The sequence below is a fragment of the Schistocerca cancellata genome, chromosome 1 (genome assembly GCF_023864275.1).
Source record: "Schistocerca cancellata isolate TAMUIC-IGC-003103 chromosome 1, iqSchCanc2.1, whole genome shotgun sequence".
In the NCBI taxonomy this organism is placed as follows: Eukaryota; Metazoa; Arthropoda; class Insecta; order Orthoptera; family Acrididae; genus Schistocerca; species Schistocerca cancellata.
The window spans coordinates 700912277-700939435 of record NC_064626.1 but is presented as its reverse complement, the minus strand read 5'-3'; the positions used below and the strand labels follow the sequence as shown (position 1 = coordinate 700939435).

At 41.2% G+C, this 27159-nt stretch overlaps 1 protein-coding gene across 1 annotated transcript in view; it reads left to right on the top strand.

The window, feature by feature from the left end:
- LOC126184573 (acylamino-acid-releasing enzyme-like) overlaps positions 1–27159 on the top strand; it is a 134521-nt gene that overhangs the window by 25478 nt on the left and 81884 nt on the right. The window contains exons 5-6 of the mRNA XM_049927007.1: positions 11231–11498; positions 24605–24747. Of these exons, the coding sequence (XP_049782964.1) occupies positions 11231–11498; positions 24605–24747 (411 nt within the window). The remainder of the gene's footprint in view (positions 1–11230; positions 11499–24604; positions 24748–27159) is intronic.

Here is a 27159-nt window from a genome sequence, read left to right as displayed (position 1 = left end):
GGGGGTAACAGACTGGGTAGGGATTCCAGGCGTTCGAGAAAGTGGTTGGTGTCTTTGATGAAGGATGGGAGACTGCATGTAATGGGTTGAAGGTGTTGATCTACGTAGGCAGAGATGCGTTCTGTGGGGGCTTGGTAACCAGCTACAATGGGACGGCCGGGATGATTGGGTTTGTGAATTTTGGGAAGAAGGTAGAAGGTAGGGGTGCGGGGTGTTGGTGGGGTCAGGAGGTTGATGGAGTCAGGTGAAAGGTTTTGTAGGGGGCCTAAGGTTCTGAGGATTCCTTGAAGCTCCGCCTGGACATCAGGAATGGGATTACCATGGCAAACTTTGTAAGTAGTGTTGTCTGAAAGCTGACACAGTCCCTCAGCCACGTACTCCCGACGATCAAGTACCACAGTCGTGGAACCCTTGTCCGCCGGAAGAATGACGATGGATTGGTCAGCGGATGGATATGTGTGTGTGTGCGAGTGTATACCTGTCCTTTTTCCCCCTAAGGTAAGTCTTTCCGCTCCCGGGATTGGAATGACTCCTTACCCTCTCCCTTAAAACCCATATCCTTTTGTCTTCCCTTCTCCTTCCCTCTTTCCTGACGAGGCAACCGTTGGTTACAGATTTTTGTGTGTATGTTTGTGTTTGTTTGTGTGTCTATCGACCTGCCAGCGCTTTTGTTTGGTAAGTCTCATCATCTTTCTTTTTAATTATATATATATATATATATATATATATATACTGGGGGGGGAATTTATTTATTTATTTATTTATTTATTTTTTAAAGCTTGATGGAGGTGTCGGCATTTTCCTTCCCTACGGGCTGAAATAGTCTCATTTCAGTGAAGGCTTAAGTGGTTTCCTCTTCCTCAGCAGTAATTTTGATCTTAAAGAATGAGCAATTATTTAATTCCGTTATCTTACCTTTAACCCTGACATGGCTCTCTTGCTGCACATAGTGTCCTGAAAATAATAAGATAAAGGTAGATAGTGTCTTCATAGGTTTACAAAAGGCATTCAGCACTGTACCACATTGCTAGCTGAAAACAAAGACACAGTCAAATGAAGTATCTTATCAACTATGTGACTGACTGCAAGTATTTTCAGTTGGTACCACCCTGTACATTCAGCTTTACTGCAAGGAAGTGTAATAAGACTGTGAATGCCTTTAATATACGTAATGATTTATGAGATAGTATTATAATCCTCACGTAGTGCCATCAGTGCTTATTGAAGAAATTTAGATTGTGTGTTAATTCACAGAACAATAACAGTAATAGTTTTTGCTTGAATATTCATCTGAGCCACAATAGAAATTAATATGAGACAGTTCCTGATTAAGTTAATAAAGCCTAAAAACTATTTAGACAATAAGCGTGAGTTTAATAATCAAACAATGGGAAGTACAGGTTGGAATATCAACAGTTATGAAAAGGACAGATTGCTACTTGCTGTAAAGATTACATGTGAGCTGCAGACAGGCACAACAAAAAGACTGTTACACACAAAACTTTTGGCCGAAGCCTTTTTCAGAAAAGAAAGGAAAACACGCATACATTCGCACAAGCGGTCACAGCGCTGTCATGAATGAACACTATCTCTGGCCATTTTAATCAGTCTAAAGTGGCCAGAAATAGTGCTTATTTGTGATTGCAGTGTGCCTGCTTGGATCAGTGTGTGTGTTTTTTCCCTATAGTAATCAAAGTTTGTTTAAGTCCACTGTAGAGGTGAGTAGGACAAGAGGAACTGAGGAAGAGACCACTGCCAGCTGGCCTTACATTTGCCCGTCACAGAAGTTCAAGTGACTGGCCTGCAGTGCCGGCTGTGTTCTCTTTGCAGACATGAGCAATGTTAAGTGTATTGTTATGTCCATATCTTCCAATGACACATCCGACAGGTCAACTAAATCCCTCCCTCCTGGAGCTGACATGTAGTGGCAGTGTAGGGAAGGACGATATGGCAAAAACGGTGGGGAGCTGGGTGAAGTCAAGACAGAAGGCTCCTGGAAGGCTGCCAGGACTAGTAGTACTGGATATGGAGCTTCTTGCGTACGCCTGGAGACTGATGGGAGTGGAGGCATCCCTGCTGGGCGAAGCAGGTCCGGTAATTCAAAAGTCTTCTAAGCCATATTGATGTCCTTGGGTGGGTCTCACAATATGCAGGGAGGACCAGGTGGCCATCCTCTGCGACCTGGAAATCGAGGGAGCCTTACGGTTTAGTGGCAGCAGTGGACTCCCCGATCAGGGCGCCCATGCACCAGGGTGCAGCAACCGGAGCTGGCTGTGGTGCTGGTGCAGCATTCCACCACAAAGACCACATGGGACCCCTGCTGTTTTGCCAAAGACCTTGGATCCATTCCACTTAACTATGTGTGCCCACACTGGGGCCAATAAAATTACAGGGTTGCGTGTGTGTTTGTGTTCCAGGGATGCACACAGGAGATCCAGAAGCATCCTGTAAGGGCACTCAAGAAGGAGCTCCACGAGGCCTTGACTATTGACAATAAGACTTTCAGCATTCACTCTGTTTAATTGTGAGCAAACCTCTCTGTCAGCCCGCCGGACTATTTGAGGTTGATGGAAAGAAAGTGTGTTAACAGGTCTAATTCCACTGTGGGTGCTAAACTTTTTGAAACTGATTGCTGTGGGGACTGTTGTTGGTCATCAGTGTGTGGGATAAACTCTCTGTTGTGATGATCTAGTCCCAGCTTCCCACAGAAGCCAGCATTGTTATCTGCTGGAAATGGATATGTATGGGAAGTGGGAGGTGGATGCTACTGTGATGGGAGGTGGATGCTACTGTTATTAACTTCATGTACACCAAGAAAAAGCCTGTGAAGTTGGCATGAACTCTGTCCCATAACTGCCTTGGCCTTGGCCATGGCAAGAATGATTGGGATGGACTGGCCAGTGTGCTGGGCAAAAGGCACACTGTCACGCCACCCATACAATATCCTCAACAGTACAAGATTTAGTGGCATGTCTGTTGCTTCCTCCTTCAAATACCTTAGTGCGATTGATGCATGGGCTGAAGCACCTAATGTTGCAAGGAGGACAATACAACCAACTGGCATTGTTGTTCGTCTTCAGTGAAGAGTAAACCTGAAGTTAATGGCGTTGCTGAAAGAAACACCAAAGCTCGTGTGTCTGCGCTTGATAGCTTGGGAGGCCAACATGACTGGACATACTGCAGGATCCATTGAAGAAGCAGGTTATGCATAAATAGTGTAGCAATGCCCTAAAAATTTATAAGGAATTCGTTGAATGATCGCTCCAATTGACTTTTGAGCTCAAAATAAATTGTTTCCTGGTTCTCTGATTCAGGATCTAGACCTGCTTGAAGGTGAGACAGTGCATCCTGTTTTAGTAAAAATGGGATAATGGAAAGGGTACTGGAAATATGTCAGATGTCAAGTCTATTGAGAAGAGTGATGCACTGCATACTGTGACAGTTTAGCTTTGGGAACAAAAAGTGACATAAGTGGTTTGTAGTTGATTGATAAGATGGAGTTTGTGACCAAACAAAAAATGCAAAATTTATGGACAACAAAGATGATGCTCAACACTTCCTTTGTGACTTCAGAATAATGATCCCGAGCTATTGCCCTCTTTACTTCTGAGGGAGAAAAGGCTTGAGGCTGTGTGACGATGACTGTGCCACTGGCACCAACAGCAAGTGGGGCTGGTAAATCACAAGGTAGATAGTGATTGGAGGGCTGATTTTAAATGGGGAAAACCCCAGTGGCACTCTTTGAACCATTAAAAAGGGACTTCCTTTTTACAAAGACAATTTAATGGGAGGGGCATGGAGGCTGCTTGGGGAATAAATCACACATAGTAATTCACTTTTTCAAGAAATACCTGAAAGTCTCAACACATTTAGGCATATGCATATTCTGAATAGCCTCTCCATACTCTGTGGTGGTCCAAAGGTCCTCTTCACTGTGAATAAAACATAAGTAAGTGACAGCTAATGGAAGGAGGGTGCATTTGGTAAAGTTAAATTAAGGATTTTCTGTGCAAGGACAGCAAAAACCAGACAGAGATTGTGAAGGTGTTCATCTTGTATGATCAGTGACCAGAATACGTGCAAAAATGTGTTCTGGAGACCTCTGGAATATGATGGGACCGCTAGTCATGCCAAAAGCCCATCTATTATATTGATACAGTCTGAATGGTGCATTCAAGACTTATACCAGCCATGAGTCTTCGTCAAGAGGCAACTGAAAATATGCTTTTGCGAGATCGATTTCTGAAAATAGTTTTATCTTCTGAACGTTTAGAAAAGATTTCATCTCAACAAGACAAAGGATGAAAATAAAGTCCTTGTGAGCCTTTATGGTTTGCGTAAAGTTTCCACATGACCAAAGAGACACCCAGGTTTCCTGAACACCACTAATTGGGAAGCAAGGGACAAAACTTGTTGTTTTTCTGTTGCATCTAGTTCAGTTGTAATCTCATCCTTAATGGCCAGTGGAATTGCTTTGCAGAATCTCGGACTTCCTGTCAGCTTTAAGACAGAGTGGACCTGAGAGTCAGTTTCTTTCCCCAAACACAGTTCAAACTGTACTGCAAACTGCTTACGAATTGTGTCAGTAGCAGCACAGGATACTGACGATCTGAGGGAATGCACTGCATTATGCAATGAAAATGTGATAGTGGAATCTTCATCAAGACCAAATATGTTCTTGACTGACAGATACACCACAGCAAAAATGATAATGTCTGAGACACCTGATTGTGACTGTCAGTTGCACCCTAGAAGGGGCATCTTGTACTTCACAGAGCAAGGGAGCAGTTACACTTACATATATATAATTTTTATAACTGACATTTATGTGGTAGTATTTAAAAGAAAAGTCACTGTAATGTCCTATACGGTTGTCCGCAACAAAATTTTACACAGTGCCAGCACCTGATCACTACCTGAAATGTTATTGATTTGTATTAGCTGCAGCTGATGGCTGGTGCCTGCCATGCTATGACTTACTTCTGCAGTATGACATCTATGTAAACATTTATAACAGTTGTCCTCATAATGCAACTTGGAAATGAAGTAGATTGCCACAAATGACCCCTGGCACTAGCTCAGAGATTGTGGAGAATGCGGTGGGATAGCAGCTGCTGAATGGAAATTTACCTCTTTAGAGTCTGTTACAGAAACTGCTGCACTGAATCATCATGACTCTGAGCCACATGTGGAATGTCAGACTGCTGAAAAAGTTTGTTGTGCTGCTTGTAGTATTTCAAATGCATATGCAATTCGCAGAACCTCGGCTAGAGATGGATCAGACTGTCTTAAAGCTTGTTTGTGGAATTTCTTATCTGGGCTTAAGCTTACCACTAAAATACAAATTAAACTTTCTTTGTGTGATTTACTACACTCGCATATGAACTTGCATTTCGAACTCAGCTCCTTCAAATCCTCAATCCAAGATGCATAAATGACAGTTTTCATCTTTCGAACTTGTGAGAATTTTGGTCTTGTTGTTGCTACGTGCATTTTATTGCAAAAATGCATGGACAATAAAAAGAATGTCATACAATTGTAACACAGATGGCTCAGATGACAGGGCTAACTTTTCAATCAAGTGATATAACATAGGATATGTATCCAGCGAAAAGTTCAGTTGGTGATTTAGGTGTTTAACCTGACTTGCCTGAGAATGCAGCATGAGGTGTTTTTGATGTACTTACCAGTATTCCTCAGCCTTGTTAAATGGCTAAAATGTCGATTTAGCAGACAGCGACTGTGACTGCTGCAAAGGTGAACTAGTTCATTGCTTGGTCAAGTCCTGATGATGGTTTAATGTTACTGCCAAAGGCTTAGAAATCTGGCCTCCACGGTGTGCTAGGTGAACCAAAACAGCAACCTTCTTGTTGCCAATGCTATAACCCTCATTTAGGGTCAACAATTTAGCTTCCATAACAACAAATGAAAGTTGTCTATTAGTTCGCAAACCAAACAGTAATAGTTCTTGGTGGAATACTCATGCAATCCACAATTTAAATGTGAGACAGTTTGTGGGTGAGTTGAATAAATCCAGGCACTATTTGGGCACTAAGCACACTTCCAGTAATAAGAATTCTGTTACACTTCCAATGGCGGGTGACTGCAATTTTTTTGTGTCAAATTGGGGATCAATTATTTCAATAATTAGAATAATTATAAGGATTGTAATAAAAGAATGCAATCAAAAACTGAATTTAGAAGAGATTTTTAATTGACATTTAACATACAAGAGGCCAAAATTGTGGTCAGCATTATAAAAACAGGCAGGGTGTATACGACCCGGGACAACCGGGAGATCCGGGAGAAACCCGGGAATTTTTTCATCCGGGAGGAAACAGGGAAAAACCCGGGAATTTTTTAGAATTCCGGGAATGTTTCATTGTTTTAGTTTTCAGTCAAATTTTTGTGATTTTGACTGGTATGAACCAACACACCAACAAAGGATTTTACTACAACCCACGTCTGCAGGATAATACTGCGGCAACAAAACATTAACAAGAGGACGAATAAACGAAAATAAAACTTTCGCAAAGGAAATCCCCATATACAACAACAAAACATAGTGCTCATACAAGCGTCTGCCAACAGCAAAGGCTTTAGAAAGACTATGCAATAATTCATAACGAAAAATTGCCTCCGAGAAGCGTGACGTAACAGCTGTTTACGTTAGATTTGTTTGAGCAGTTGCGGGCGGGCTCTTGTGCATGCGCTGTTGAGTAGCATATGGGTAGTACCTTCTCCCGCTTCTGGCTACGGATATGTGGCTGGGCGCCACTATCTAGTATTGCCTCGATTCGGAAATATCGTAGATCCGGGGCTGATGCACAGAGCAGTCTGAGTTGTGGTAGGGAGGTGGGTAGTCTCCACGTGACCTGTGTTTACGTTTAGTGATTTTGCTGTTTCCTCTTCATTTATTACTCTCACATCAAATTAAAACAAAACGGATTTATGTGGCCGGGAGCTATCAAATGAATTAAAATACGTTCGCATAATTACGGAAGGCTAAAATATGTTATTTTCAGATTTTATTTCCACGTTTCTGACAGTCAAGCATTAATCACCTTGAAGAACAATGAAGTTATTTTTGTCGCTTTGCTAAAGAGATTTGGCTTTTATTAATCTTTTGCGCTGAGGCAGTCAATTTATTTGAAACGAAGTGTTTAATTTCACACTGTTGGCTAGTTTCAACTGTTTGCTGCATTTCAAGTGCACGTTTGCCATCTTCTAGCTCGCATGGCATTATGGCATAATAAAGAACCAAACATGAGATAATACAGTACTGGTACCCAAGAAAATTTACATCCGAATCTGGACATACGAATGTGCACTTTAAGCCCAATTATGCATTTTAGTATGGTTCACGAAATTCCGATGAACTTCAAGTGTCCTCTGATGTCTTGTTTCTTTTGTGACATAGTGCACGATCTTTTAATGTTTTACACGTACGAACATACGGACTTCCTGCGTCATCGTAGCTACGCAAGAGCGGTGGCGCCTGTTATCTGGCGCTCTCTGGCAACTGCTGAAACCAATCAGTTTCTAACATGTCACGGGAAAACATTGCGGATGATGGTTTAAAAAGCGTTGCTTTCAAAGTAAATTTCCTTTTACACAAGATGAACTATATGCGAGAATGTACACTGAATTTCTTAAATCACAGAGCGTTTGACTCTCAATTAAAAATCAACTCTTTGAGGACGACCATCTAGAATAATTTCGAACCCAGACGATCAGACATTTACGTCGTTATTAAAAATTTTACTGGCTCATTTGTGTGATATATCTTAAAGTGTAACACGCGCAAAAACGATCAACACTATATGTGGAAGCTTAGCTTCTCTTGCATCTTCGAGACTACGGTTATATGTGAAACCTCTGTTTTTCTTGTAGCAACACTATGAATATTAATTTAAACCATCCACTTTTCTTATTTGTGTGTTCGCGCTAATTAAGAGTGATCTTGCTGTTGGCTGACTACATAATGTGTCCTATGCTGTCATCAGTTGGCGAGATCACATGACATAAGCTATGACTGGCTTACAAAAGTGCGTCGCAATCTTGATTTCAATGCCTTGGAAAGTAACATGCGGCGTTTGGCGGAATTCGAATTTATATCTTCGTAACACGAAAATATGTAGCGTACATGTTGCTGCTGCACATCAGAGATCTTTCAAAACGTGTTTCCCCCCCATAAGTTTCGTTTTCTACGGGAAATTCTACATCGGCGTATAAAACCATAAACATTCAAAAGACTGATAAGTTTTACAGTGCCGAGGAAGAGTATACTTTCACATAACACGGGGAAAAATGTCTTTTCACCCGGGAGAAAGTGTATTTTCAACCGAGAAATCCGGGAAAAATCCGGGGATTTTTTTTTTCCTTGTCCATGTATACACCCTGACAGGAGAAACTAAATTTTCCGAAGTGTTTGAAGTGTCACAGACTGTTAGAACAGCGAATGTGAGTGGAGCTTCCTGTCACAGTATCAGACACACGCATGCCGGACACAAGAGTGTCACAATATCATCTTATTGGATTGTCTGCAGCATCATGACGGATGTATCCATGTTTGGATGCTCAGAGAGTGATAGTTACAGGATTGCACTTGTCATTGTTTTGAAGCAAGGTTACATATACAAGCTTGTGAAAATGGTTACAAAATTGCTGCCTTGAGAAGGTATTTGTGTAAGTGTGGAGGCCAGACTTGAGAACATGTAAATGCGACTCCTGATGTTCCAGAGAAACAGAAAAAGATTGTATGGGAAAATAGCACTGCCACTGTACAAATAGCCCAGAAATTATATTTGATATAACAGCATGCTGTGCAGAATATTACAGAAAGTGCTGAATGTACAGGTGCATGTCGCCTGCTTCTGTAGGGTTAGGTGCACTGGCAGTGGCGAGTCAGAAAATAGCAATTGAGGAAGATACCACTGCCGAGTGGTCTATTTGCTCTCTACAGGAATGGTTATAACCAGCTGTGTTCCTGCTGCATATGTGGGCAGTGTTACACATATTGATACATCAGTTTTCTATTTGCATTTTGGCATGACTTTTACAGTTAGCAGCACTAATGGTTCAGTGATGAACCTGTTTTCAGGAAAGGATCTTAGCTGGATAATTGTATGGAAATACAGATTGAGTTAGACAGTAATTGTACTTGTTATGCTGAAGGAGTTAGCCAACAGTGTCAGATTACAGCATTAGTTGTAAAATTCTGGGACCTATTATGTTGTTTACTTACGGGTAACACTATATAGTGATATGAATTGGAATGAACTTGTAAAACCAGTAGTAGAAAAAAAAAGACAAGAGAGAGGTTAAGATTTATTGGGAAGACTTCTGGGAAAGAATAGTATTAATGTGTGAAGAAAACCACATGTGACATTGTAGTGTGACCTGTTCTATAAGAGTGCTATGGTATTTAAGGTTGTTATCAACTTGACCTGAAGGATGACACTGGAAAAATTCAGGCACATTGCTAGGTTTGTTTCAAGTTGGTACAGTTGATACAACTTACAGCAGCAACATGAGACTTAGAATGGGAATATTTGCAAGAAATGAAGTAAAGTTGTCATAAACACTGTTTGATTAAATGTAAGGAACAGTATAGAGGCATAACCTTTGTAAAAATTCTGCCTGTGTTGTATGTGTTACATAAGAATCATGAGAATAACATATAAGATAAGAGCTCAAATGGCTCTGAGCACTATGGGACTTAACTTCTGAGGTCATCAGTCTGTAAGATGAGAGCTTAAGATGTATGTGGTGCTCAAGTGCAGTGATATCTTCATCATTTCATTTTAAGTTGAAAGAGGAGGGAGAGGAAGGGAAGGGAAGAAACTGTTGATGTCAGCTGCTTCAAGACTTTATATGGAATCAGCAGCTCTGAGTGAAAATGTTACAAACCGGGATTTGAACCTGGGGTCTCCTGCTTTGTAGGGAGTTGCATTAACTACTTTGCCATCTCAACACAGTGTTTATTGCAGTTGCGCAGACTGTCTCGGCACATCTCCTGGCCGACCCACACTCCCAACTAGCAGCACCTATCCGCAGTCCCCATCTTTATCCCCCATGCTCTTTACTTTAAGATTCTCACTTGAGGTCAAACAATATTGTTCATCTGCACTGAAAGTGGTTGATTCATTTCCCTGAAAGAACATATACCACACATTCATATAATTGATGTGCCTTGATGGGCAGTGAATCCACCACCTTCAGTGAGGATGCGCAATATTGTTTGTCTACCTGCGAGAACATCAAAGTAGCAAGCATGGCGGACGTGTTTGGGGATTGTAGATGGGAAAGTGCTCGATGGGAATGTGAGTTGGCCGGGAGGCATTCTGAGATAGTTCACGCAATTGCAATAAACACTGTGTCCAGATGGCTCATTGGTTAATGCAACTGCCTAATAAGAAGGAGATCTCAGGTTTGAATCACAGTCTGGCACACATTTTCACTCATCACTGATGATTCTGCATAAAGTCCAGATGCAGCTGACATGAATAGTTCCTTTCATTTCATCTGCTTCCTCCCCCTCCACCTTCAACATACATAATATGTATCACAGCTGCAGATTCCATGTGATGTTTGTTCTTCCAGGCATTCACATAATATTAGTCAGCAGTTGAGCTAATTTTTTTCCCCTGAGAATTTCTCAGGAATTAATATATTTACAACTTGTGTGGTTGCCATTCACTTTCCATTCTTATATTTTTTCCACTACCATAGCAAATTGTTTCTAGAATCTGATTCTGTTTATTTAAAATGGGCTCTCTTACGCTACTTAAGTTATTTTGTCATGAATACTTCCTTTTCTGGCCTAAATGGCAGATGCTTGGATTAATTTAATCACTTATTAATGTCAGGAAAGACCATTTCTGGCAGCTGTCTATTTTCGTGTACACAATTCTCATATGCCCATTGTGTTTTCTGGTTTTTTGAAGTTTGAAATTGATGAATGAACTCGCCATTGATACAAAGTGTTGGAGAACCTAGATACAGAGAGGCTTGTATACTAAACTTTAGATTTTTCATCTAACATAGTTAGAATCTGTTTCATTTCTTCAATTGTAAAATGAAGCACACAGTACGTACTAATATTTAAGAAAAAATTTTCATTTATCAGAAAAGAAACTTCCGGACACAAAACACTGCTATTTCACAACACCATGTAAACATTAAATATGTGGCTATCTGAAAGTGAAATCATAACTTTTGCTTTCAGGGTGAAGAATATCTTTTCCGTCCAGACTGGGGTGAACAGCTGGTCGGCAAGCACCAACCAGTAGTTAGTATTTGTGACACAAAAACAGATAAGATACAAATTTTGGAAGGAGTACCATCACATTTTTCACCTGGTCAAGTAATCTGGACACCAGATGGAGAAGGAGTAATAGGCGTTGTGTGGAAGAATGAGCCTCGCAGACTTGGTCTTATTTATTGCACCAACCGAGATAGTTACATATTTCACTTGACAATGGATGGGGCGTTCAGTGAGTCTTTGCACACTACTTTTAAATTACTAATTATTTTTAAGAGTTACCTTACAGTATTTTTAGTGTGTTTTGTTTTGATTTGTTAGTGTGACTATTCTGTCCATGTGAAAAAGGCTGATTGTTAAAGCTACATTTTGCTTATGGAATAATTTCGCTATGGGTTACAAGTTTTGCTGTTATGTGAGAGTATAATATTTCTTATTGCACTAGTGGAAGAAAAGGAAAAAAGGGAAACTGCGGAAGACTGCTGAGCACCTAGTAGGGAGATTTTGATTCTTGTCTGAATTTTATCATTAAGAGGAGAATAATCCAACATTAAAGCTTCTAACATGAAACAGAAAGTACAGAATGCTCTTGCATTTAGCTTCTATGCCTGTTCTTACTGCAGTTACTATGTCTGTCACACACAATAGAAGTTTAAAATGTTCCCAATCATCAATGTTATGCGAGTTGGAGAGATTGTGTAATGGTTTTATGAATGTGTATGAAATCTTCTTCTCTTATTTTATAAATACAGGGCTATTACAAATGATTGAAGCGATTTCATAAATTCACTGTAGCTCCATTCATTGACATATGGTCACGACACACTACAGATACGTAGAAAAACTCATAAAGTTTTGTTCGGCTGAAGCCGCACTTCAGGTTTCTGCCGCCAGAGCGCTCGAGAGCGCAGTGAGACAAAATGGCGACAGGAGCCGAGAAAGCGTATGTCGTGCTTGAAATGCACTCACATCAGTCAGTCATAACATTGCAACGACACTTCAGGACAAAGTTCAACAAAGATCCACCCACTGCTAACTCCATTCGGCGATGGTATGTGCAGTTTAAAGCTTCTGGATGCCTCTGTAAGGGGAAATCAACGGGTCGGCCTGCAGTGAGCGAAGAAACGGTTGAACGCGTGCGGGCAAGTTTCACGCATAGCCCGCAGAAGTCGACGAATAAAGCAAGCAGGAAGCTAAACGTACCACAGCCGACGGTTTGGAAAATCTTATGGAAAAGGCTAAATCAGAAGCCTTACCATTTACAATTGCTACAAACCGATGGATCGGTCGTGGTGGAGATCATGATCAGCAATTCATGTCATGGCCTCCACGCTCTCCCGACTTAACCCCATGCGATTTCTTTCTGTGGGGTTATGTGAAAGATTCAGTGTTTAAACCTCCTCTACCAAGAAACGTGCCAGAACTGCGAGCTCGCATCAATGATGCTTTCGAACTCATTGATGGGGACATGCTGCGCCGAGTGTGGGAGGAACTTGATTATCGGCTTGATGTCTGCCGAATCACTAAAGGGGCACATATCGAACATTTGTGAATGCCTAAAAAAACTTTTTGAGTTTTTGTATGTGTGTGCAAAGCATTGTGAAAATATCTCAAATAATAAAGTTATTGTAGAGCTGTGAAATCGCTTCAATCATTTGTAATAAACCTGTACAGTCCCTTTAGACACCACATTAGCAAACATGAGAATGGGCTCATACTAAAATCATTTAGAGACTACATAGTCATTACATTGTATTTTTTTTTGTAATTTGAGAACTAGAAGTTCTGCAATAGGTTTTTCCCTTTGACATTCACTTTAGCGTACAGTTCTGACATTTAAAATTGTATTCGTGTATTGGAACTGAAAATTCACATATTAGACACAGTGCACAAATTAGGTGAAACAGTGAGAGCAGTTTACCATTTCTACTAATAACCTGAAAAAGAAAGCCATACAGGACATCTACTTTACTGCCACGTACATAAGGGCCGAGAGTGGGAGCTGTTTAATCTTGAATACAGTATAGGGCACCAACTATTTTGTTAGAGCAAGGTTAAAACTCTTAGGAAATTTTCTGTGTAAACATGCACTCTCTTTTTAAAAAAAACCTCTGTTCGGACAGAATGCCCTTCTAAGGAGTTAGATATGTTAAAGTTCATTAGGATTTGACAGTCTTATCACCTATTTGTCTGTCCGCTTTTGTCTGTTAGTGGGTCAGTTAAGCTGACGCGACTTCTTTACTGCTTGGGAAGTGTAAAACATTTATTATGACTGAAAAGTTTTATTCTGACTTCTCATATAGCGGAGATGCTGAGTTGCAGATAGGCACAACAAAAAGAGTTTCTCACATAAAGCTTTTGACCAATGGCCTTTGTCAACAATACACACACATATTGTTACATTCCAGCTTGGATTTACCATTGTTTGCTTTTATTCTAACTTCTGTCATTACAAGATATTACTGTGATCTGAGTTAGCAGACTGAGTGTTGCTTCCAGAAATATAGGTATTTTGGTAACTGAAAATGCTTCCCACAGCCTGACATAATCGTGGAAGCATTTCAGCTATGGTAACTGGTACCAAACCACATTTGTATCCAAGTCCTGCATGCTTGTAGGGTAATTAATCATCATGTGCAGGCCAGGCAAAGGTTGCAAATGGTGGTTGCCAACTGTGTCAGCACCAGTTTTTCATTCATAGTTACATACATTGTGTAATACTGCACCTGCAGGACTCGGCAACATTCATACCTGTCACCATTTGTATATGTTAGTGCTGCGAACATTATGATTCCTGTACTGATTGATTTAGAGCTATGAATGTTGTTCATTTGTGTTGCTATGACGCATGCTAAATTTAAAGCTGGTTTGGTGATTTGTCGTTCCCTTGCCAGTTCTGCTTCACTTTTATGCAAATGACTACATTAGGACAACACGGTGATCCAAGATAGATCTGAAGGTTCCATATCATACACTGGACTGCCTCTACATCATACACTGAGGTGACAAAAATTATGGGATACCTTCTAACAGTGTCGGACCTCTTTTTGCCTGACTTAGTGCAGCAACCCAATGTGACATGGACTCAGCAAGTCGTTTGAAGTCTCCTGCATTCCATTTGTCCATCTAACCATCCATCCATTATGTACTGTGGATCTCATCATGAAGTACAGCCTTCATGGACATTAGACGAGTCATTAGTGAAAGGCAGCAGCAGTCAGATTCTAATTCTGTATATTGTTTTAAAATTGAGTGCTACTAAACTGCCATATTATTTTTGTGCTTACACTGTCTAAACAGGCATAGCAAATTTTGCAGTAGACCTGTTGCTTCCTCCAGTTATACTAAGTAGAGTTTGTTCATTTACCACTAATCTCTTAATATCTATTTATTTCACAAGTAATTTATCAAAGAAAAAGAGCAAGTTTATAAAGATAAATCTGCGTATGTTCTCAGCTGATAGATTGTGTTTACGCAGTTAACTCTATTGTTAGCTCACAAGTTTGTATGCTGTATACTTACTGGAAATATTAAGGACCTGAAGAGACAGTGTTGCCTTTTCCATCAACTATATATACTTCGGACTGCATATACATTATACACTGAAATTGTGAGATATATCCTAACATTGTGTTGGACCTCCTTTTATCTGGCATAGTGCAGCAGCTCGCTGTGGCAAGGACTCAACAAGTCGTTGGAAGTCTCATACAGAAGTATTGAGTCATGCTGTCTCTATAGTTGTCTGTAAATGTGGAAGAGTTGCCAGTGCAGGATTTTGTGCACAAGCAGACCTCTCAATTATGTACCATAAATGTTTGACAGGATTCATGTTGGGTGATCTGGGTGTCCAAATCGTTCCACTGAATTGTCCAGAATGTTCTTGTGTGTGTGTGTGTGTGTGTGTGTGTGGTTTGAGGTTTTCAGGCGCTAAACAGAGTTGTTGTTTGGAAACATGAAGGCCATGAATGGCTGCAGATGTATCCAAGTAGCGGAACGTAACCATTTCCAGTGTGACTCATGTAAACCCAGCTGACCTTTATAGAGCCACCACGAGCTTGCACTGTGCCTGATTGACAACTTGGGTCTATGGCTTCGTGGGATCTGCACCACACATGAACCCTGCTATCAGCACCTACCAACTGAAATTGGGACTCATGTGATCAGGCCATAGTTTTCCAGTCGTGTATGGTCTAGCTGATATGGTCATGAGCCCAGGAGAGGTGCTGCAGGCGATGTCATGCTGTTAGCAAAGGCTCTTGCGTCTGGCGTCTGCTACCATAGCCCATTAATATCAAATTTTGTCGCACTGTCCTAATAGATATGTTTATTGTAGGTCCCACATTGATTTCTGTGCTTACTTCACAAAGTGTTGCTTGTCTGTTAGTACTAAAGACTCTATACAAACACCACTGCTCTTTGTTTTTAAGTGAAGGCCGTCGGCCACTGCATTATTCATGGTTGAGAGGTAATGCTGGAAATTTGGCATTCTTGGGATGCTCTTGACACTGTGGATTGCAGAATTTGAATTCTATAATTATTTCCAAAATGGAATATCCAATCCGTTTAGCTCCAACTACCATTTCACATTCAAAGTTTGTTAGTCTGTTAGTTCCTGTCATGTAGCCATAATCATGTCAAACACCTTCTCACATGAATCACCTCAGTTCAAATAACAGTTCTGCCAATGGAGTGTCCTCTGATACCTTGTGTATGTAATACTACCGACATCTGTATATGTTCATATCACTGTCCCATAACTTCTGTCACTGCTGTGCATGCAGCCTTAAATGCAGTTGCCAAATGTGGCTCGGAACATTGATCTTGATGCCATAATTGATCTGCTTAAGTGTGTTCAAAAGGTGTCCTCCTCGTGCTCTGATTTCTCACTGTATGATTCATCAGAAGGTTCAATTCAGTTTTATGTGATAAAACACCTTCTTTGTAATACGACCTTGGAGTATCTGTAGGTTTAACATAGTTTCAGGTGCTTAAAGGAGGCATAGCAGTTCTCTTGCGTAGCTGTGAATTTTAGACACTTGTAAGCTGCAGTTTTTGATTGTTCCGAAATTATTCATAATGTGCAATTTTTTGCTTTTAGGAAGCTTTAATTGTCGAGTGCTAGTAATAGTGTTCCACAGATTTCATGTTTGTTTTGAATAGTCAGAGAGAGTCCTCTTAGTCAACCATAGTGCCAGTAGTACTAGTGTTTGTTTTCAATACAGTCCAGAGACAGGTAATGCTATTTTCATTGTTTTCTACAAGAAGTGGCTAGCAATCACAGTTTAGTCAACAATCAGCCGCCTTTAGTGAATTAGCAGTCTAGTTAAAAGTTGATTAACACTCTACAGTAAATTGATTCCTTAGGATGGATAGGATGTGTGACTGCTGTGTACGGACGCAGGAGGAGCTGGCCACTGTTCGCGAACAGCTGAGCGTGTTGATGGCCACCGTCAGCCGTCTACAGGCTGCTGCCTCGGAGTGTAGCGGCAGTGGGGAGTCTGGTACGTCGCATGGTACACCCCAGGTGTTACATGCTTCACCCACTGTCCCTGCTGTTGGGACATCTTCGCAGGTACTGGGTGCGGTTGGGCCACCCTCTCCCCAAGAGGAGTTGCGGGTTCAGTGGCGTTCGCGGCGCACGAGGCGGAGGGTAAATGTGGAGGCTGGCCGTGTGGCATCGCCCGCTCTGCCTGTGAGTGGACATGTGGCTGCTCCTTCAGCAAGGTACGAGCAGGCACACGGGGGGAGGGGTTTATTAGTTATTGGGAGCTCCAACGTTAGGCGGGTGATGGAGCCCCTTAGGGAAATAGTGGAAAGGTTGGGGAAGAAGGCCATTGTTCACTCTGTCTGCTTGCCGGGAGGTCTCATCCGAGATGTGGAGGAGGCCCTGCCAGCGGCAATAGAGAGCACTGGGTGCACCCGACTGCAAATTGTTGCTCATGTCGGTACCAATGACTCCTGCTGTCTGGGTTCAGAGGTCATCCTCGGTTCGTACAGGCGGTTGGCGGAATTGGTGAAGGCGGAAAGCCTCGCTCACGGGGTGGAATCAGAGCTAACTATTTGTAGTATCGTTCCCAGAACCGATCATGGTCCTCTGGTTTGGAGCCGAGTGGAAGGCTTAAACCAGAGGCTCAGATGATTCTGCAGAGATCTGGGGTGCAAATTTCTCGACCTCCGCTATCGGGTGGAGAAATGTAGGGTCCCCCTGAATAGGTCAGGCGTGCACTACACGCCGGAAGCGGCTACAAGGGTAGCGGAGTACGTGTGGAGTGCACATGGGGGTTTTTTAGGTTAGAGAATTCCCTCCCTAGGCCCGACAAGACGCCTCCTGAGACGCGGCAAGGTAGGAGTAGGCAAAATGCAACAGGGAATAACAATATTAATGTGCTAATAGTAAACTGCAGGAGCGTCTATAGAAAGGTCCCAGAACTGCTCTCATTAATAAACGGTCACAACGCCCATATAGTACTAGGGACAGAAAGTTGGCTGAAACCAGACATAAACAGTAATGAAATCCTAAACTCAGATTGGAATGTATACCGCAGAGACAGGCTGGACAGTGAAGGGGGAGGCATGTTTATAGCGATAAGAAGTGCAATAGTATCGAAGGAAATTGACGGAGATCCGAAATGTGAAATGATTTGGGTGAAGGTCGCGGTTAAAGCAGGCTCAGACATGGTAATTGGATGTCTCTATAGGCCCCCTGGCTCAGCAGCTGTTGTGGCTGAGCACCTGAAGGATAATTTGGAAAATATTTCGAGTAGATTTCCCCACCATGTTATAGTTCTGGGTGGAGATTTTAATTTGCCGGATATAGACTGGGAGACTCAAACGTTCATAATGGGTGGCAGGGACAAAGAATCCAGTAAAATTTTTTTAAGTGCTTTATCTGAAAACTACCTTGAGCAATTAAACAGAGAACCGACTCGTGCCGATAACATATTAGACCTTCTGGTGATAAACAGACCTGAACTATTTGAAACAGTTAACGCAGAACAGGGAATCAGCGATCATAAAGCTGTTACGGCATCGATGATTTCAGCCGTAAATAGAAATATTAAAAAAGGTAGGAAGATTTTTCTGTTTAGCAAAAGTGACAAGAAGCAGATTACAGAGTACCTGACAGCTCAACACAAAAGTTTTGTCTCAAGTACAGATAGTGTTGAGGATCAGTGGTCAAAGTTCAAAACCATCGTACAATATACGTTAGATGAGTATGTGCCAAGCAAGATCGTAAGAGATGGAAAAGAGCCAGCGTGGTACAACAACCAAGTTAGAAAACTGCTGCGGAAGCAAAGGGAACTTCACAGCAAATATAAACCTAACCAAAGCCTTGCAGACAAACAAAAATTACGCGAAACAAAATGTAGTTTGAGGTGGGCTATGCGAGAGGCATTCAATGAATTCTAAAGTAAAGTTCTATGTACTGACTTGGCAGAGAATCCTAAGAAATTTTGGTCTTATGTCAAAGCGATAGGTGGATCAAAACAAAATGTCCAGACACTCTGTGACGAAAATGGTACTGAAACAGAGGATGACAGACTAAAGGCCGAAATACTAAATGTGTTTTTCCAAAGCTGTTTCACAGAGGAAGACTGCACTGTAGTTGCTTCTCTAGATTGTCGTACAGATGACAAAATGGTAGATATCGAAATAGACGACAGAGGGATAGAGAAACAATTAAAATCGCTCGAAAGAGGAAAGGCCGCTGGACCTGATGGGATACCAGTTTGATTTTACACAGAGGAACTTGCCCCCCTTCTTGCAGCGGTGTACCGTAGGCCTCTAGAAGAGCGTAGCGTTCGAAAGGATTGGGAAAGGGCACAGGTCATCCCCGTTTTCAAGAAGGGACGTCGAACAAATGTGCAGAACTATAGACCTATATCTCTAACATCGATCAGTTGTAGAATTTTGGAACACGTATTATGTTCGAGTATAATGACTTTCCTGGAGACTAGAAATCTACTCTGTAGGAATCAGCATGGGTTTCGAAAAAGACGGCCGTGTGAAACCTGGCTCGCACTATTCGTCCACGAGACTCAGAGGGCCATAGACACGGGTTCACAGGTAGATGCCGTGTTTTTTGACTTTCGCAAGGCGTTCGATACAGTTCCCCATAGTCGTTTAATGAACAAAGTAAGAGCATATGGACTATCAGACCAATTGTGTGATTGGATTGAAGAGTTCCTAGGTAACAGAACGCAGCATGTCATTCTCAATGGAGAGAAGTCTTCCGAAGTAAGAGTGATTTCAGGTGTGCCGCAGGGGAGTGTCATAGGACCGTTGCTATTCATAATATACATAAATGACCTTGTGGATGACATCGGAAGTTCACTGAGGCTTTTTGCGGATGATGCTGTGGTGTATCGAGAGGTTGTAACAATGGAAAATTGTACTGAAATGCAGGAGGATCTGCAGCGAATTGACGCATGGTGCAGGGAATGGCAATTGAATTTCAATGTAGACAAGTGTAATGTGCTGCGAATACATAGAAAGGTAGATCCCTTATCATTTAGCTACAAAATAGCAGGTCAGCAACTGGAAGCAGTTAATTCCATGAATTATCCGGGAGTACGCATTAGGAGTGATTTAAAATGGAATGATCATATAATGTTGATCGTTGGTAAAGCAGATGCCAGACTGAGATTCATTGGAAGAATCCTAAGGAAATGCAATCCGAAAACAAAGGAAGTAGGTTACAGTACGCTTGTTCGCCCACTGCTTGAATATTGCTCAGCAGTGTGGGATCTGTACCAGATAGGGTTGATAGAAGAGATAGAGAAGATCCAACGAAGAGCAGCGCGCTTCGTTACAGGATCATTTAGTAATCGCGAAAGCGTTATGGAGATGATAGATAAACTCCAGTGGAAGACTCTGCAGGAGAGACGCTCAGTAGTTCGATACAGGCTTTTGTTAAAGTTTCGAGAACATACGTTCACCGAAGAGTCAAGAAGTATATTGCTCCCTCCTACGTATATCTCGCGAAGAGACCATGAGGATAAAATCAGAGAGATTAGAACCCACACAGAAGCATACCGACAATCCTTCTTTCCATGAACAATACAAGACTGGAATAGAAGGGAGAACCGATAGAGGTACTCAGGGTACCCTCCGCCACACACCGTCAGGTGGCTTGCGGAGTATGGATGTAGATGTAGATGTAGATTGATGTAATATAATTCTCTTGTCTATCTTTGCTTCCAGTCTGTTTCCCACTCTCGTGGTTTCTTCTGAACTTTTTGTGAGTAAACTGTGGCCCACATTAGTAGAGATTAATCTATTAACAGTATTTTAGTGTTTTAATCTCTCTTCCCACTGCTCTTGCTAAATGCAAGATGTTAACTTCTGATCTCAGTGTCCAGAAAATAAGAAGATTGATGTTCATTAACTGCAAAGTGAAACTGTTTTAATAGTTGCTTTCAGGTTTGCTGTGCTGCCTGACAATTTGAAGATTATCTTTACTGAGTATGAAGTCAGGCCCTACTAACAAGCCCATTACACTGCTTAAAGTGACGAAGCTTTTGTCATGCTATCTGAAAATGTAAATAGCAAGCAATATTTTGGAAATGTGAACAGCTTAAGATGCAGTCACTCCGCTCCTAGCAAATCAGTCAGTTTTAAGTGTGTGTGGTTATCATTAATGCAAACGGTTTAACAAACTGAAGGTAACGAGAAACATTGAAGATACTAAGGCTCAGGAATCCTGTAAACCCTGCTTGCAGTATTTATTTTAGTTTTCCTCATTGGGATATTCTTAAAGATATTTGTCACTTAACTTTAGAATGTGAGCATGAACAGTAAGCAGAAGCTACTTCAAATTCTGCGGCTTAAAACTGAATGTGTTCACTTCTCACCCTGATCCGCAAGCATATTTAAGATCTGAGTCTTCTACTGGTGATGGCTGTACTAATGAATGAGCTTGGAAATTTTATTGTCTTCAAGCTATCATGATCACTGTATTCACGAAAGTAGAAGGATTAAGGAGAGAATGTGAACATTGGAATATCATAAGAATTAATCTTAAACCTTGCAACTGGTTGTGGTACTTACTATTTAAGAAAGTATAATTAAAACCAACTGCCCTTAAAATATCAACCAGTCCTGTTAAAGAAATGCTTGTATAGTTTTATGTTGTATTCGCCCAACATAAACGGTATCAGGAAGCGAACCCTCTGCCACAGAAAAGTGGTTGTTGAAGTGGCATGGCATGCTTGCACACTTGCAACTAATTTCATCATAGGGCTATTGTAACTAAAACACCAACAGCATTGCCAACACCATGAGTAACAAATTATAATCATATATTAAAATAATGTGCAAGATAAATACTCGTATTAGTTTGATGATGAACAGGAGTGCCAGTGGAGTAAAAGATACAGACACTGATCTCAGTGATGAGTAACTAATCTAATTGTCCAATCTGAACTGCAGTTAGACAATTTATAGTTTAGATTCTGATAGTAATAAACACTTGTGACACTTGGTGTTAACTGTCTGATAATCACCCATTGATAGATGCTGGGCTACAACTGCAGTAACTTGTGATAATTGGCTGTGGTCGATAATTGGTTGGCGACTGTGACATTTCAGCAGTGACTGGCTGAGTGAAGGTGTGCCACTACCTTTATCCATTATTGGTGGATGGATCGGTGCTGCCCTTCTTTCTGCAATCGGTGGATGGATTGTGATCTGCACTGTATGTAGCAGATGCAGGAAAGATTTTTGGTTTCAGTGCTCTCTGTGGTGTCATACATAACTTTCAGCACATGTAGCAGACCATTTTAATGTCTTGTGGTAAAAGCCTAATAAATTTCCTGTTAAGTGCGCCATCCATATAGGGACTGATCGTTAACTTGTGATGCCATTCCTGCAGGCTGCCTTACTAGTGGTACACTCTGTGGTTGTAGCTGTGTGCGGCATGTGACTGAGTACACAACATGTAGAAACTGAGATCTTGCAGGTACTTGTACCAAGCCTGCGTACTATTTGTTTGTCACAGAGACTTGTAACTGGGATTTAAAGGAAAGGCCAGAGATACTGACAAGCATTTGCAGAGCTTGGGTTCATATGATTTAAATGAATAGACAAAAAATACACTCACCAAGTGGCGGCAGGGGAACACACTCACAAAAGGGTTTAACTTTTACAAGCTTGCGGAGCCAGTGGCTCCTTCTTTTGGCAGAAGAGTTGAAGGGGAAGGAAGAGGGTGAAGGAAAAGAACTGGAGAGATTTATGGAAGAGGGTACAGTTCTGAAAAGTTACCCAGAACCTTGAGACAGGCGGCTTACAAGACGTAATGAGAAGACGTTGTTGTATTAGCTTGGATTCAGTAATAATTCAGCTGACTGACAGTATTTCTGTGTTAATGAGAAGTGAAAAACTGTCGTATGGAACAGTAAATCCCAGATGATGATCTTTGGTTTGTGGGGCACTCAACTGTGTAGTTATCAGAGCCCGTACATGGTCCCAATCTGTACACAGTCCAATCTCGTCATGTTCATGAGTTATGATGAAATGACGAGGACAACACAGACACCCTGTCCCCGGGCAGAGAAAATCCCCAACCTGGCTAGGAATCGAATCCAGGAAGCCGTGATCCAGAGGCAGCAATGCTAGCCACTAGACCACGAGCTGCAGAAGTAAATCCCATAGAAAGAATAACTAAATGGTCATTCAGTTGAGAAACTGTCTTGGTTGTCTTCTGCCGCTGCTTGTGCCCTCTTCTGGTCAGTAATTTGGTCATTTAGTTGCTTCGACATGCATGTCTTAATTGAAGGTTCCAGTTCGTTCTGTTCATTTGCCTTCCTTTATCTTGAAATGGAGGCTTTTTCTTACTGTTTGTCTGAGAATGCTTCCTCATTGTTGTAATTTCCATAACTCTTTTAGTAGCTTGTGCACTGACTGGGAGATAAAGTAAGGAAGAAGGGCTTCGTAGCCTTCTTTCTTCCTTTCTTCTATTTCCATTCCATTCCACTGTCTCTCTTTTCCTCTTAGTATCTGTGTTCCTAACCTTTTTGTTTCTATTTGGTTCCCAGTTTTACCAAAATCTTTTTCTACATTTTTTGATTGTTTTATAGTTTGTTTCCATTTGCAACCTGTAGGTAATGAAGCAAATTATTAGTACTCTAAAATTATATTTTCTACTGTGAGTCATCTGATATCTTCAGATCCTTCCATCCACTCTTTTTCTTATTTGCTGAGCATGTATCTGAAATAACTTCTTTCCCTGCAATACACAGTTTTAAATTGCCTATTACTTAGTTACAGTATTCTGTAACCGATTTTCAAAAATTGGACGTATTACATCTACTTTTTATTAGCTTTTTAAATTTTTTGTTATGAATTTCGTATAAGTAAAATAACTCGGTGATGATGGATTGGAATTTGGAGGGAGGAGAAGGGGGGGGGGGGAGTGTGGAGATGGCTGGCAGTGATGCCATTGTGCAAACTATTCACACATTACAAGTCCCTACAAGTACCTACAAAGCAGGTAATACAGCAAGCATCTGTTGCTCAAGGTAGAACTGAAATTGGCTGGCAGCAGGCTCCTGCCACTTGCTGAAACATTGATCACAAACTTGTTTTAATAGGTGTTCATTTTTTCTCAAACAATGGAAAATCCAGGATGGAATGTAACAATATTAGAGAAGGAAAGTTGCTACTCATCATATAGCGGAGATGTTTGAGTCGCGATAGGCACAACAAAAAGATTCACACAATTATAGCTTTTGGCGATTAAGGCCTTTGTCAGCAATAGACACACACACACACACACACACACACACACACACACACACACACAAATGCAACTTGCACACACGTCTGTAGTCTCTGTGGTTTCAGTTATCTGAGACTGCAGACGTGTGCAAGTTGCATTAGCATGTGTGTGTGTGTGTGTGTGTGTGTGTGTTGCTGTCAAAGGCCTTAATGGCCGAAAGCTATAATTGTGTGAATCTTTTTGTTGTGCCTATCGCGAGTCAGCATCTCCGCTATATGGTGAGTTGAGTTGCAACATTCCTTCTCTAATTGTTCATTTTTCCTGATTGGTAAGTGTGTGTGTGTGTGTGTGTGTGTGTGTGTGTGTGTGTGTGTGTGTGTGTGTGTGTGCGGGCGTGCACGTGCATGGAATAGTTAGAGCAGGACTTATAAATACGCAAAGGAGAAAACACGTTGAACTCTAGCCTATAGGACTTAATTTAACATTTATTTTCTCAGTGCATCATATTCTTGGTTTCCATTGCATCTGTTAGTGCTTTGTCAAATCACTTCTAAGTAATTTAGGTTATTTGATTGGATGTTGCATGGAAAAATAGACTGATACACTGAAATTGTTTCAAGGTTTACTGTCCGATGACGGTCAGGCAGTCCGCTCTCCGAGATTCAGTGCAGATGGCAGGAATTTGATATGGCTGCAGCGTACAGCTGGTGGCCCTCATCATGCAGCACACAAACTTGTGTGCTATGATTGGGAAACGAAAAAGGTAATATTTTCATGGTGTGTTTTACGCTCATCATATAATGTGACATAACTAATGAGGAGATATTGAACAGAATTGGGGAGAAGAGAAGTTTGTGGCACAACTTGACAAGAAGAAGGGACCGGTTGATAGGACATGTTCTGAGGCATCAAGGGATCACAAGTTTAGCATAGGAGGGCAGCGTGGAGGGTAAAAATTGCAGAGGGAGTCCAAGAGATGAATACACTAAGCAGATTCAGAAGGATGTAGGTTGCAGTAAGTACTGGGAGATGAAGAAGCTTGCACAGGATAGAGTAGCATGGAGAGCTGCATCAAACCAGTCTCAGGACTGAAGACCACAACAACGACAATGTGACATGCAGTGTATGTCACAAAACAAGTATGATTGAGTCCTCAGTGAGTGTTACATATAATCGGCATTACAAGTTTGTGAACAGTTCAGTTTCATCAGGAAATTTTTGATATTTGCTAGTACAAACTTCATTTTCTGTGTTTGTAAGCACATATATTTTTTGTTACGGGGGTGGTTTGCAAAGTTCTCGGAACGGAATAGAAAAAAAAGTACTTCCATCACTGAACTTTTTTTATTTTCAATGTAGGTTCCTTGTAGATTAATGCACTTGGTCCAACGATGTTCCAGTGCCTTGATCCCATCTCGAAAATGAGTTTCCTCCAGGCCTGCAAAATAGTTGTCAACTCCGGCTATCAGTTCTTTGTTTGAAGTGAATCTTCATCCACCAAGAAAAATTTTCAGTTTTGGGAAGAGATGAGAGTCTGACGGAGCCATATCAGGGGAATAAGGCAGGTGTGGCAACAATTCATACCTTAGTTCGTGTAATTGTGCCATGACGACGGCATATGTGCAAGTGCGCATTGTCTTGATGGAAGATGACTTTCTTTCTTGTTAAACCTGGTCTTTTTTCGCGTATCTATTGTTGCAATTTGTCCAGTCATAGCACAGTTTTCTCCAGTAATTTTTGCCCAGTGGGGAGATAATCTGTAAACAGAATCCCCTTTGCATCCCAGAGCACTGATACCATAACCTTTTCTGCCAAAGGAATTGTCTTTGCTTTCTTTGGTGGCAGAGAATCACCATGTTTCCACTACTTTGACTGTTGTTTTGTCTCTGGGGTATAGTAGTGTACCCAAGTTTCATCTATGGTCACAAACAAGTGCAAAAAATTTTGTTTGTTTCTCCTAAAATGAGCCAAACATTGTTCTGATATGTTCATTCTCGTGCATTTCTGATCCAGTGTCAAGAGTCACAGCACCCATCTTGCAGATAATTTTTTCATTTATAATTCTTCAGTTAAAATGTGATATACCCTTTCGGATGACATCTGGCAAGCGTGAGCAATTTCACGCGCTTGCAATCGGCAATCCTTCATGACCATTTTGTGCACTTTTGCAATGATTTCTGAAGTAGCGACACATCTTGGCCGACCACTGCGCGTGTCATCGTCTAAGCAGTCCCGACCAAATTTAAATTCATTTGTCCACTTGGCAACAGCTGAATATGAAGGAGCAGAGTGCCCCAGTGTATTCTGGAAATTGGCATGAACGTCCTTTGCTTTCATACCTTACTGTACCAAGTTCCTAGTCACTGCTTGAATCTCAATTTTTTTTTCCCCATCTTCACAAATCTCTATGCGGGAACAACAACAGAGCCACGTCACCGCCACAGCTCTCTTCCAAGAGCACTGACGTAGCATATTTTTACAGGCAACAGTCCAATGAATATCACGTGAACAACTTGTTGCACTAGCGCTGGCCTCTCGTGGTGATTCCGAGAACTTTTCAAACCACCCTCGTAATTCATTATAATACATCTACAGCTATATGTCACAAGATACCTTATGCTTCTCTGGTGGAGGGTCTGGATTACAAGGACCGTCCCTCCTTTATTCCCCTGTTCCATTCCTGAATGGTGTGCAGGAAGAAAGATTGTAAGCTCCTGTACAAGCTCAAATTCCTCAGATGTTTTCAATGGTGATCATTTCACAAGGTGTGTTTGAAAAGTAATTATATGTTGTTGTAAACTGTTATTGAAAAATACACCACCTCAATTTAAATAGTAAGTCAGCTTGTGATGTACAGTACTTCACTTGTGCATTATCTACCACTGGGCATCTATGTGACATTTTTGCACATATTAATTGTATCTTAAAAGAAATAAACAGCCTGTTTTTTTATCTTCTTCATTAAACCTACCTCATAAAGGTCTTACCTACTGAGCAGTACTGAAAAATTTCTTTTTGTATGAATTACAGTTTCATGTGGTCAGTTTCCTTAACTTTGCTGTATGACATTCAATCATATATATTTAATGGTTATCATTGATATTCATTTGTGTAATAAGAGAATAAGGAGTGCTTCTGCCTATTTATTTGTACTCGATACATTATATTTATTTAA